Source organism: Leptinotarsa decemlineata, unplaced genomic scaffold, assembly GCF_025532065.1.
Source record: "Leptinotarsa decemlineata unplaced genomic scaffold, Ldec_3_MD MMD2_tig00000505_RagTag_RagTag, whole genome shotgun sequence".
NCBI lineage: Eukaryota > Metazoa > Arthropoda > Insecta > Coleoptera > Chrysomelidae > Leptinotarsa > Leptinotarsa decemlineata.
In genome coordinates, this window is record NW_027412549.1 from 20,372,474 (window position 1) to 20,386,889 (window position 14,416).

The 14,416-nt window shown below is 34.8% G+C and overlaps 1 protein-coding gene across 1 annotated transcript in view; it reads left to right on the forward strand.

The window, feature by feature from the left end:
• The first annotated feature begins 1,136 nt into the window (after positions 1–1,136).
• The window catches only part of LOC111516017 (alpha-tocopherol transfer protein), a 30,277-nt gene continuing 16,997 nt past the window's right edge, over positions 1,137–14,416 (forward strand). The window contains exons 1-4 of the mRNA XM_074174165.1: positions 1,137–1,430; positions 4,340–4,488; positions 7,646–7,805; positions 13,964–14,213. Coding sequence (XP_074030266.1) covers positions 4,341–4,488; positions 7,646–7,805; positions 13,964–14,213 — 558 coding nt within the window. The 5' untranslated portion in view covers positions 1,137–1,430; position 4,340. The remainder of the gene's footprint in view (positions 1,431–4,339; positions 4,489–7,645; positions 7,806–13,963; positions 14,214–14,416) is intronic.

A 14,416-nucleotide genomic window follows, 5' to 3' on the forward strand; every position in this document is an offset into this window, starting at 1 on the left:
TTCATTGCTGTGATTTAAAGAATTCAGTTTGATTAGATTTGGTTTCACAGTCGACCAGATCATGTATCATTTATTTTATTGGCTGTGTGGCGCCCAACTTAAATCCTTATGAAAGGAAATATTCAATTGCTGAAATTTCAGGACAATGAAAAGTTTTTTTGAACAGAATCCATAGTGCATACCGACTAAGAGCTGCTATACGCAAAAGTGTCTATCTTTCTAGTGAATCTATTATAATTTTTGTATTACATGAAAGATAAGGTCACATATTCTTGAACTTCTTAGAATGGGATTCCATATCCGATTGACGTTCACAGCTTTTTTTTCTGTTGAAATTATCCGTGTGTTTGCGGATTTCTTTTGCATCCCGTACCAGGCGGCTATGATATCCCTAGTCGGGGGCAATAAATTCCGTGTATTCAAACGGAATCCTGTCGTTTCCTTCACTAGATGTGTGTTCTACCACAGCTGACTTGTCTGTTTGGCTCAGTCTACAGTTCCTTTCATGCTTCTTAAGTCTTGTTCCCACAGATCTCATGGTGGTTTCGATATATACCTTTCCACAAGTGCACGGTTTGCGATAAACTCCTGCTGCTGATAGTGGATTCCTTTTACTAACCTGAGACTTCGTTGAATCTTATTGGTGGGTTTGGAAACATACGTTTCAATATTACTTCATGAATGTTTGAATTGAAGGGGTTATATTTTTAGTAGTGATTGGTATTCAATTTCCTAATTGATTACTTCCTTCCTTTCTTTGGAAGATTCCCTCACCTTTTTTTTGTATCAAGATGGAGTAGTAGAAAGCCAAATACTTCATGAAGTTTTCGTGTGAAAACATTCATGTTTGGTGACATTTGAAATGCATCAACAGTGAGTTGTGAATTTTGTTTTCGAAATGTTTGTTTTTCATGAGAATTATCGTAACTTTTTCCTGAAGATAGCAACGAACCTCATCCGTGTTCACTTCGAAATTGATGAACTTCCAAATTAAAAAAATATTTTCTTCTGCTTAGTGACCATGATATATTCATACACTTGTTGTACGTCGTACAATAACATAACAAAATTGTATTCTTTCTGATTCATTCATTATAAAATCACCGTTCAACTCTTTCGTTTCGTTGTTAATCGCAGACAATATTAGTTACTTACCTTGAATAAACCTCCATATATGGAGATATTCATTGATATTCATTCCACATAATGTTAGTACTTATTCATTCAAGATGTTATTTCGGTCAATCCATATGTGACTACTATAAAAATATTACCCGCAGTCATAATGGTGGAATTGAGTTGAACAAAGTCTAAAACTTGTTTCATCAACTTGTTGCCAGATAAGTCGTTAATGGCTGATACGAACTGAGGAATTCTTTTCAGAAAAGTGCAATTCACTGTAGACCTGTTTTCGTGTGATACTCCATCAGGTAAGAGATAGTTGATATATTTTGTGAGTTATCACATATTTCTGGGTGAAAAGAAGAACTTGCTGTCATTAAACGATTTTCATGCTAATCTATATTATTATTTTTATATTGGCACCATGAAGATATTTGTCATGTAGTGACTATCTTTGAAAACGTTTGATTTTTTCTGCCATATGCAGAATTTTGAAATTTCAATGTTAATAACAACAGACTTAGAGATCCATTGGTTAATTAGAAATAAATGCAGTACTCTATGTGCATTTAGGGGGCATACTTGAAGACTGGCTGTAAATCAAATCATCAAAAGAAAACAATTCGTAATAGTAGTTGATTTAAGCCGATTTCTGAACCTCCCTCTACCACTTTCAACCTTGAAATGATCTCCCCATACGTTGCACGACGTAGCCAATCTGATTCAAGCAAAGTGTTTTGAGTTTGGCCTTCATTTTCGACACGGTGACTATGACCCTGAACGAAGTAAAGCCAGTTACGCGACTCTCTTAAAGTTTTGAACCTACACATCACAAGGTGACTTTGAGGAGGTGTTTTGTGTTTGACCTTAAGTGAAATTTAACTATGCCATATGACGGAGACAAGATAACTTTCGAGTAGTGTTCTGAGTTTCACTTTCAAACAACCTCAATACCCTCCCTCATTTCGCGCTGCCTCTTGAAGTTTCAAGGATTCGACTATGAACGACCTTGAACTGCGTGGACCAAGCGGCTTCTAGAATTTTTACTTCGACTTCAATCGACACCTTCAACAATATCATATAGAGAATTTAAGCACTGGATGTGTTATTGATTGACCATGAATACCCGGATTATGGTAAAGAAACACCCCGCCTCTTTTGTTGTTTCATTTACCAAACAAGTCATTATCACGACTCCCATGAACAAATACAGGGCTCTCGTGATATGAGTGGGAATGTTTTTGGGAAGTGAGTGGATACATGAGTTACTCTGCAGTAACAGCTAGTGTTCAAGTGAAGGTAATATCGTTATCTATAGAATTGACACGAGACTCAATCTCGAAATATTAAGGGTAAACGAGAGTCCTCAAAGCGATCCGTTGCAAAGCTGAGTTGAGACATCAAGTATTGACCAAGATTTGTCCTCTTACAGTGTAGCAAATCGATAAATTCATGATCCAACACAAGACAGCGCTGTTTTGACCAGCCAAATTTGCAGGAAGAAAATGTCATCGCCATAACTTTCCAGCTTGGTCTTTTAGGACAATTCATTGGTTCACTCCTACCATGATGGTTACCGAATCCCCAATTTTCATTTGAAAAAAAAAGTATCAGTATTATATCAATTTGACAATGTATGTCTCTTGTTTGAACTAATCAACGAAGTGCTTTCAATTGATTGAGAAGTGGAACTAATAGTTTCCAAATTTAGTCCAATGATTTTCTACTATAGATATTTATAATTTTGAATTCCAATATCAGTAACTCTTTGATGAAGCCCATAATAATGCCTTCCACTGAATCAGAAAACTGTACATGCCTCAGCAAATTTTGATGCTTGATAAAGCTCCGATCAGACCTTTTTTGGAGTATTGTTCTGATATATAGTGCTAAGCAACTTCAAAAACCTTGAATTTCACTGTTTTATAAATAAAGTTCAAAAAACTGAAAAACACGCTTTTAAGCGTGTATTTTCCGTATCTATTATTGATGATAATTTAGGTAGAACCCTGTTTAAGACAAAACCCAAACGGGATGGAATGAAAAAGTCAGGTATATATAAAATATAGTGTGGCAAATGCTCGGCAGTATATACAGGACAAAACATCTGCAATGTACGAACATCTTCAAGAATCGAATCACAAGATAAAAGAAAATAACCTCAAAATCCTACATTTATGTAATAAATAGAGAAAAATGTATCTGCTGGAGGCCATGGAACTTAATTAATCAATTAAAAACCAGAAACGTATACCACTGAACGAGCAACAGGATTTATGTAGGTCTCCTCTCTTGAATTTATGATTTCAACAACCCCTAGTATTTTCAATATGGTATCAAGTTGGCATACTTTCTCTCGAATACCTGTCCTTGCAGCATACCTGAAAATTCTATAAAATCGATGTTTCAAAATTCAGATTCCAGTATTATACTTGATAATGAGATCAAACCCGAAACCGGTCATATAAATGAATTTTTCCAGTGGTATTCGTTTCATTTAAGTAGTATTTTCCGATCGTTATTGTTTTAAGCTTATCAAAAAAATATTTTTAACTTTTCAGTTCGATGTTCTTTCAAGCATGTATTTAAGTTTTTTTGAACTATATTTGTTTTTAACTTCTCAGTTCAATGTTCTTTAAAAGCGTGTTTTTTAGTTTTTTAAAAATTATATTTATATTTAACTTTTTAGTTCGATGTTCTTTAAAAGCGTGTTTTTTTTAGTTTTTTAAACTATATTTATTCTTTACTTTTCAGTTGCATATGCTATAAAAGTGTGTTTTTTTGTTTTTCAAACTATATTTATTATTTTTATTTTCTTTTGAACAACCTATCGTACAGCGTCATCTGTCCGCGAATAGATCAAGCAATAGTATTGATAATTCTGTCAATACAGATCCCAAGCTAGAGAGTAACGAACAAATAAACATATATACAAAAATACATACATACATACATGCATACAGGTGAAGCTAATATAAAGCGTGTAAAATCTCTTTCATACGTTCCTGAGAACATTTTTTGCAAATAGACTTGATCTTCAGCGACTCAAATTCAATGTGAATCGCTACTTCAGCACAGGCACCTTTCTTGAAGCGCCTTGAGGATTTTTCTGTAGTGCTTGTGTTTTGTCTTCGAAAAAAAAACTCGTTTTTGTCCAGTACAAATTGCGTCACATGCGACATAAGCTCTCATTGTAATCATGTATCACTCATTTCAGAATGGTGTTCCAGTATTTTGAGCCAATTACCAATGAAATGGAATGCAAAATATGGAAAACAATAGGTCGTACAAAAACCACTGCACAGAAAGATATTGACCTTATCAAAACATGGCTAAACTCTCAACTTCATCTTCCTCATACGCTAAGTGAGTAAAATGACATATTATGTTCGACTTTGGAGAAATATTCAGTGATCTTTAAGGATTGTTCAAATTTTTCAAAGAATACCGGAAAATTTTCATTCACATTCAAGAATATGAGAACTTGATTCAAATGTTTCAATTTATTTCACATTCGAACGAATATTCAAATTTTCCAGAAGATCCATGATATTTTGTCATTTCTTGAAAGGATATGAATCATTATTTTAAAAATTATATAGAATTAACCTATGTTATGTGATTGATTCAATGAATTGATATGTTAGCAGTCTTCATTCAGATACTTGAGGTGAAAATAGGGATTTTCAAATTCATTGGAGGACACGTGCTGCGTGTGGGTCTTTACTTGAAGTCACGCCTGAAGAAGCCATTGTATGTCGAAACACTTGTTGCGTTTTTGTAAACTGTTTAGTGAAAATGTCACAATAAGGTGAATTTTGAATACGTTATGGATTTTCATCAAGTATCCATCATATTTCTGTAAAATCGTCAATACTTCCCAATTTTTCAAGGAAAACAATAATAATCTGAGTCAACAGATAATCTGCTTGAGTTCAATGGAAAGCCAACTCAAAAGTTACTACATACTATAAAATCCTCGGAGAAAAAGTCTTATCAGTCAGTTTTTTATCAATAACTTTTTTGGAGAATTCTCAAAGATTGAAAAAAACTAAATGTATCTCAAAGGATATTTCAGACTATTCTCTTCTGCATTGTTATACGAAAAATTATGAAACTTCCTGAAGAAGGAAGGAAGCAATTGAGTCGTAAATAGACTCTTCACAAAGATGTGTATATCATGCTTCATAAATAAATAAATATTCATGTTCACTGTGTCGTGCTGTATACTGATTATTAGAGAATTTTGTACTCTTTACAGTGGTGATGTTAATTTTCTCCAAATTTCAATGTTTTGCCTTTTTTCTGCTCATAACTATTCATCGTAGAGCGATTTTTGGACAATTTTTCTCTACGGTTTTGAATTGAACCAAAGCGATTTCCAAAAAGCCCGAAAAATTCAACCAGGAATTCGGCAATGATTTTGTTAATGAATGCACTGTTCGACAATGATTTGCTAAATTGAGTACTGGACATTTTACCCTTGAAGATGATCCCCGAAGTGGTCGACCCACAGTAATAACAGAAAAGATCCTTTTTTGGATCAGGTCGTCACGCATGATGATAAGTGGATCCTTCGACAACAGGAGACATTCAGGACAGTGATTGGAGACCGATGAGCCACTCAGGCACCTTCGCCAATCAGAATCAGGCAAAATCGGCCTTCGTCAAATTCATTTAATTTCGAGCAGCCTATTTTTATGTCGACGGAAATGATCGACTTGTGTTACGTTGGCAAAAGTCCACTGATTTAAAAAGCACTCCTTTCCATTGAATCGGATGACTATTCACTGAGAAAATTGTTGGATTTCTATCAACTAGTCCGGTCAATTTAGACATTCGAAGCTACCTAAATTCCCACCAAGCTGCAAATCAGAAAGATGTTTCAGATATGATTGAAAATAAAATTTAAAAGTTTCTAATAATTTTCCTGCATATAAAAGAATGTATTTAAGGTCAAAGGTCAAAACAATACGTTTTTTGCGATTTTCAGCAAAACGGTAAGGTTCATCACGAAAATACTTCAGAAAAAATTGTAGGTCATAAAATTATCTACAAAAAATGTATCGATACTTTTTTTACTACGAGCCAATGTTTTTGAGATATAAAGATTCAAAAAGTTGTTATCGTCATAATATGCACACGTTTCCACGCCACTTTTGAGGTAGTGTACTTAGCGCTTTTTTTTTAACGTGTTTTTCCCAGTAGGTTTATTTCACGGGTCACTTGTGATTCTGTTTAATTTGAAACCATGGATACCTATTCGCAACTTTCAAACTCTTTCTCTTGTTCTTCTTCTTGATATTCTTGTTCTTGTTTGTCATGTTCTTCTTCTTCTTGTTCTTCTTCATCTCCATCCTGAGTACATGTAAACTACGTTGACAGCGATGTATCACATGTCGCCTCGTTAGAATCAAACGGATCCTCCATTGTTGGTGATTCAATACGACCGGCCTTGACAATGTGTACATGCCAGAGAACAAAACAGTCTGGTAAATTCAGCACTGCACCCCTTTTTGCAGATGCAAAAAATTGTGTTCAGCAGTTTTTCCGGCGCAGCTGGAAGTAAATTTTGGACTGGTTCTAATGAATTGTTGATCAACTTCCTACCCCAGTCTGTAGGGTCTAGCTGATAATCAAGCCACACTTGAACTTGGTAGTATACACAAAAAAGATGTTGATGAGCAGCAACTGGGGTTGAAGGAAGACAAGATGATTGCACTTGTTTATTACTTTTGGTATTTTCAACGAAACATGCACATATTTATACTTATGTAAGCAGGTAGTTTTTTTAGGAGCTCTGTACATAGAAAGAAGGAAGCGAATGCCGTTAGTGATAATTTCTTGTCGAGTTGAATTACTATTTTTGAAAATTTCAGCACATTGAACTGAATTTTGTTAATCAAACATTTGGAAAACTGTTATTCCACGTCTCCTCAAGGTTACAATGGCGTATAAATTGAGGGACTGGGTTTCATTTTACCTGATATCCTTATCCTTATCCTGATACGTGAGTTACAATGAGCGATAAAGAATATTTTAACATATATTACAACTACAGAGATGTATATACGTGGCGCACTCATGCATATTATGACGATTACAACTTTTACAACTTTTTCAATCGTTATATCTCAAAAACGGTGGCTCGTTGGGAAAAATTATTGATACCATTTTTGTCTGAAGTACTTTTATGAATAAACTTACCGTTTTGCTGAAAATCGCGAAAAACTAGATTTTTTGCCTTTGACCCTGTATAACATTTTTTCCATACAGAGAAAAGATGGGGAACTTTCAAATTTCATTTAAAATCATATGTTGAATCATCCTACTGATTTTCAGCTTGGTGAGAATTCAGGTAGCTTTACTCTTTGGTCTAATTTGACCGGACTATATCGTTCCAAACTGAACTCATACATTTCTCAACATTTTGAAATACTCGCGGATCGCTTTCAGGTGCAGTCGAATATTTTGAACTACTATTATGACTTACCTATTTAAATTTATGATACTTATTTTGCAGGTGACCAACAGATTGCCAGTTTTCTTATCGTTGGGAAGGGAAACATAGAAAAAATAAAGTCAAAGATCGATATGTATTATACTATGCGATTTTTGTACCCAGAAATATTTTCAGATTCACATCCATTTTCCAAGAAATGTCTGAATGTCTACAAGTTTCTGTAAGTTTGAATATTCTCTAACAATAATAAATTTTCATTTCACTTGGATACTTGATATATCTTGCGGATTTGAGAAACTGGTTGAAATATAAAAAACACGAGTATATGAGATGTGTATCAAACAGCCCCGGATCTTCAATTTTTTCTAGACGGGGCAAAAAATTAAAAATGCCGCCCCCCCACATTCATTTTCACCTTTATTATCTTCAAAATTTCAGCTATCAGAAGCCTAATAATTTTTGGAAATAGTTCATCCATCGCTGTTTCTTCTGTGTTGAGCCTATTGATTTACAGGAATAGAGACATGAACGTATATGATAAATATACATAGCACAGGATAGGATATAAAATAAACATATTATATATGTGAAATATAGAAATCAAATATATTATTGTGAATTGGAATTACAATTGCACTCTTCGAACTTTTTATGATGCACTGTTTGGAACCTTTGGTGTAGTAATGAATATTACTGGAGTTTCTCTCCCAACACCAAATCGTTATTTTTAATACCTCGACACGTGTTTCGATCACCAAGTGATCATCTTCAAGAGAAAGATTAAACTTCCTCTTGAAGATGATCACTTGGTGATCGAAACACGTGTCGAGGTGTTGAAAATAACGATTTGATGTTGGGAAAGAAACTCCAGTAATATTCGAACTTTTTGTTCAGTAAATAAATCTATGGCCTTGTCATCATTTAACTCGGGCGTAATTCGATTTTCTATCGCTAACATTGCAAGACTTCATGATCGTTCCTGTCCCATAGAAGATCGCAAATCATTTTTATTCAGTTTTAGTTTGCTGAAACTTCGCTCACAGCTTGAGGATGTAGTGGAAATCGTAAAGTAAATTTACAGGGCATTACAAATATTAGAAAAAGCATCCTGCCAATCATGAGCGTAGACCTGTTGCAAGGGATGGAAATCGTTAGCCTTTTCTATATCACCAAATAAAAGGGGAGCTTGCTCCTTAAAAACCTAGAGTTCCTGGCAGAATTCAATGGTAATTAAATCTCCCTATTTCCGAGCCAGATCTGCATTATACTTTTGCAACTCTTCAATTGACATTTTGAGAATTTTAATGCCATCAAGAAAAGCAAAATTCAAATACAGCATGCTAGCAAATTCGAACCTCTCTGTAATTTCTGATTTGATTCGATCAAATAAGTGGTAGAACAAACCTGTAATGTTCTACACTGCAGTTTTGAACTTCGCCTTTTGGATGTTATATTGTATTTCACCCAATAAAGACCATTATTATTAATATTACTATTATTTCTTTAGAAAATAGTTGAGAAGGTTGAAGCGTTTGTAATCCGTCTCCGCACGTATTATCGAAATGTTTTTGCGTTTCGAAATTCGTTTGTTTTGCAAAATAGACTCAACACCAGTTAGTTCAGCAAATTCTCCAGTTACTTTTGTCCAATATTTCATTGGAGTTTGTCTCATTTTCTGCGAAGTTTCGAGCAGACCATCCATTAGTGTAACGGAACGGGCAAGGATAATATCTTCTTTCTGAATTTTCATACTCCCTCGGTTGATTTCGCGGATAAAATTTGCCTAAATAGTTGAATCAAGGATGAATTTGGAATTGTTCATAGCAGTTGAGGGATGACCTGTCTCGTACTCAGTTTCTGGAGCATGAGAAGTTTACCTAACTTCTTCTAAGGCTTTCGCAACTTCTTGAAAATCATTCAATAAAGCATTCACAGCAACATATTTCGCCGACCATCTCATCGGCGAAATATTCCTTTCAAATTAGTTTCAAAATATTTTTCCATTATGTCCCACCTAGTAGTAGAGCCGACATAAAAGCAATATAGTTTTTGAATCAGTCCAAATAAGTTAGTACTTCCTGGCATAATGAGGCAGAATGAACAGCAACAAGATTTAAGCACTGTCAAACTCGGCCAGCTCATTCCTAGCTTATACTCCTTTACAGTTGCCGGCCATATTCAGATCACTATCATAAGATTGGTCACGACATTGTCCAATAGCTAAATCATCACAAATTCAAAAGGAGAGAGCTGCGTAGTTCTAGTTTTATTTATTTTCAATGCTTCCAACAAATTTATCTCCCTTTCTCTATCGCACATATGGAGAAATGATGAGTTCTCCATTTGTCAGTGAAGTGTGAATTTAGCCGCCCTCTGAATTTGCAACCTAGGGCATAGGTCTAGGCTTGCACCTGAGGCCTGGTTTCAAGGTTATTCGCCCTACGAGGATTGCCTCTTATGTTTCGGGATTTGGCAACCCTAGTGTTGCAATCTGGCAACGGATAGCTCTATCGTAAAGTTGGACGTTTTTGAGCTTATACGTACTTAGAACGTTTTGACATACGCGCGCTATTTGTGTTGTTTACAGTAACTTAAAAGATTCATCTCGACCCAAAAATGGAATCAAATCGTGAACATTTTTGTGCGATTATTTTTTATAACTTCCGACGTGGATTAACTCAGCAGCAGTGCATGGATGGATTTATTTCAATTTTTGGCGATGAAGCTCCATCAAGGACCAATGTCGATTATCGATGGTATGGTGAATTCAGTCGTGGTCGTAGTTTACTCCAAGACGAATTTCGTGAAGATCATCCAAAATCAGTTGTTTTTTCGAAAACCATTGATGCTGTGCACGAACTGATATTGGAAGATCGTCATGTGACCTATCGTGAGATTAAGACAACCTTAGGCATTTGGTTGGCAAAAAATTTGTTCAGGTTGGGTCCCACACGATTTGTCAATCACTCAAAAAAAAAAGATCCTGTCGATTGGTCGAAGGAAATGCTCAGAAAATACGATCGCGGTGCTTCGAAACACGTCTATGACATCGTGACAGGTGATGAATCATGGATTGAGGCGCATGAGCCTAAAAGTTTACAGCATTCGACTGTATGGGTGTTTCAAGATGAGCCAAATCCAACAAAAGTTCGCGCACGAAGCACTTCCAAGCAAATGGTCGCCTGTTTTTTCGGAAAAAATGAACATGTTGCCACTGTACCACTAGAACAACCCAGAACAGTCAATTCTGAGTGGTACACTACCATTTGTTTGTCATATGTCTTTCAAGAAATCAGGAAAACCAACCACCGAATACGGATCACACTTCACCACGACAATGCGAGCTCTCACACATCGGCTCGAACAACTGCATTTTTGAGCACCCTAAACATCGATTTGATGAGTCATCCGCCGTATAGTCCTGACTTGGCACCGAATGACTTCTTTTTATTCCCGCACGTAAAAGACAAACTGAGAGGTCAACGTTTTTCGACACCTGAAGAAGCAGTTGCTGCATTCAGAATGCATGTTTTGGAGATACCTCAATAAAAAGAGTGGCAAAAGTGCTTCGAAAATTGGTTTAAACGCGTGCAAAAGTTTATAGATCTTCATGAGGAATATTTTGAAAAACAATTAAGTGATTTTCGATGATTAATATTTATTTTTGTTCTCTTATCCCGAAATATGATAGGCATCCGTCGGACCTGTTTGCGAAAATAACATTTTCAAAGGAAAGCCCTGCTATCTATGCATTGCTATTTTGATACTGAACAATCAAACACGAGTATCTTTCTTGAAGAGAGCTGGTGGGAATTAGGTTTAATGATTACATGGTCCAAAGCAGAGAAGGTACAAGCTGATGTTTTGAATGCTGAAAACAACTCATATATCTTCGAAATTCAGAATATGCGCTAAATGGAAAATCAAAAATTGAAAAATGACTATGAGTCATCGAAATACTTTAATGAAAGTCTTTGCTAACTCAGTTGGTCAACAATTTACTCAATTTTTCATTAAAAAAATATGTACCGAATCGTATTTATGCACCAAGACAGTAAAACCATTATGAAATAATCAGAGAATTATTATCATCTACAGAGAAAAGGAAATATACTTTTAATTCAGGAACTGGGAGAATTAATACGAAGAAAGAATTAGGTGCATCGAATATTTCACTTGTATGGAACCATGTTGTCTGGAATCTGGGAAGATACTTAGAGAATGAGCCATTTTTTCAAGGAATTGATTTGATTTCTACCTTTAGTTTTTAATTTTTGAATTCTTCCTGGAAGATGAATAATTAGGAACACTGAATTCGATCAATTTTCGAATTTTTTTTTTCATTTTTATTGATCACAAGTACACCATGGTGTTTGGACATGTCTCATAAAATACACATATATGACATATATGAATTGTGAATTATAAATTATTTACAACGTAAAATTACAACATAATTTAATTACTACACGTGACATATGAATCAAAATTCTAAAGTGAAACATAAACATATTAAGGTCAATATAGATTATTAACAAATCTGTAAGTCATATTTATAAATGAGAGTTAGGAGTATTATGTAATAATTTGAAACAAATTTAACCAAAAGAATGAAAAAATAACAGGAATTGTAATTCAAATTAACTCAGGAAATCATTTACTTCGTAGTAGGCTTTCCTCAACAGAATAGTCTTAAGTTTCTTTTTGAATATTTCCAGGTATGTATCTTTCAATTCAATAGTTAATTCATTAAACAGTCTCATTCCTAGATAATTGCGACTAGTACTTGCTATTTTATGTTGTGGAATCAGCAGGTTGTCTCTATTTCTTGTATTATAATTATGATTATCACAAAGTGTCTGATAGTTGCTGATATTTTCTTTTATGAATACCAAGTTAGTATATATGACTTATGAAGGTAACGTCAAAATACCTAGCTGTACAAACCACGGCTTACAACTTTCCAATCTGTTTAAACCTACAATTGCTCTAATTGCTCTTTTTTGGAGTGAAAAAATAGGCTGTAAGTAGATAGTGTCCCTAATTTGATAATCCATGTCATAACATCATGAAATAAATAGCATAAATGGCCTTAGATAACCTACTCGAAAGATTGTCTGTGTGAGTTTCCCACGACAAATTGTTGTCCAAGTGAATTCCTAAAAACTTTAACGACTGAGGATTGTTTCCTTGGTTTAAGAATATCATAGAAGCTATTTTCAGTTATGTCCTGGATAACGGTAGTTTCCTCTCCTTGTCTTACCCTCGTATAAAATGTTGTGTCGTCGGCATATCAGAGAGTTGAAGAGGGGAAATCGTTTATATATATATAAAACAGCAAGGGTCCAAGAATACTGCCTTGTGGTACTCCATATTTCATTGGGGATTGTTTACTGAATGTATTGTCATGGTACATAGATTGTGTTCGATTTGTCATATAAGATCGCATCAAATCAAGAGATATACCTCTGCACAGTATTCCAGCTTTTCGAGTAAAATATTTTTTTAGACACAATCGAAAGCTTCACTCAGATCAACAAATACTGCCAAGGTTGATATGCTAAGGATAATTATAGGAGATCCTTTCGAAAATTGAATATTGGAATAGGAACTAGCGTTCATTAGTGAAAAATTTCAATTAGCTTTTTTGATTTGAAAAACTACTCATTTTTAGGTTACTGGATAGAAGACTGTCCAAAAAATATGGTGAATGTTCAAGCTTCTTGAGCTACGTACATTCGAATAGCAATTTTTTTTTCAAAAATTTCAAGAAATATCACAACATGTTGTGATATATATTTTCCAAATAAAGTTTGTGGAAATCAAATCATGAGGTGTAGTTTTTGAAATTACTATGGATCTTCATCAAGTAACAGCCGAATCAATCAGAAAAAAAAATTGTGCGATACTCGTCAAGTATATACAAGAAGATCCTACTGTTTTAAGGTACAAAAACTTTAGCAAAAACCACTCTGAGTGGACATGTACATGAACATCACAATGAGCAAACATTTGCACAAAATGTGAATGTTTTTGTTTGAATATTTTCAAAATGATTTTTTTAGAAAACAGTAGGATCTTCTTGTACATACCTGACGAGTATCGCACTGATGATGGCGTAACAGCCGAAAGCGCTGTTACGCCAGCGTAACACACGAAATACGATTCCTTTCCTGATTTATCAGTCACGTGTTTGCAGTTTTAACAAATCCCAACTTGAAATATTGACGGGGGCATACGGTAATTGTACCCTGAATCAGAAAAAATGTTTACAAGGGGTACAAATATTTCACAGAAGGTCGAGAAGATGGGAATGACAGCGCTCACCTTGAACGTCGTCCCACACAGTATAACTTAGCGACAATTTAAATTTTTCAGATATACATTGCCCCTACCCAAAACCAACAAAGACCTCAATCGAATCCTGGTCTTGAAATTGAAAGATGCAGATCCATCTGAGTTGGACGCCTATGCTTGTTGTGCTTCATTAATGAATATGGCAGATATGAGGATGTTGGAAGATTTTTGTGATGGACATCTCATAATAGTTGACATGGAATTCTGCAGGATGGGGCATTTAGCTAAATTGACTCCGAAGTTGATCAGAGACATATATAATATTTTAGGGGTAAGATTTTTCTTTATCATGAGTGAAATAATGAATACTGAATTTTTCGAATATTTTCATAATGATTCGTCAATTAAATATTCCAAAAGAATATGAATATCGTGTTTTAGCTTGTAACAAAGACTAGATTGATTCACCCACTCTCTAAAATAAACATTTGAGCAAGTAATAACTCTTGCGGAAACTTTTCACTCGAAATGTAT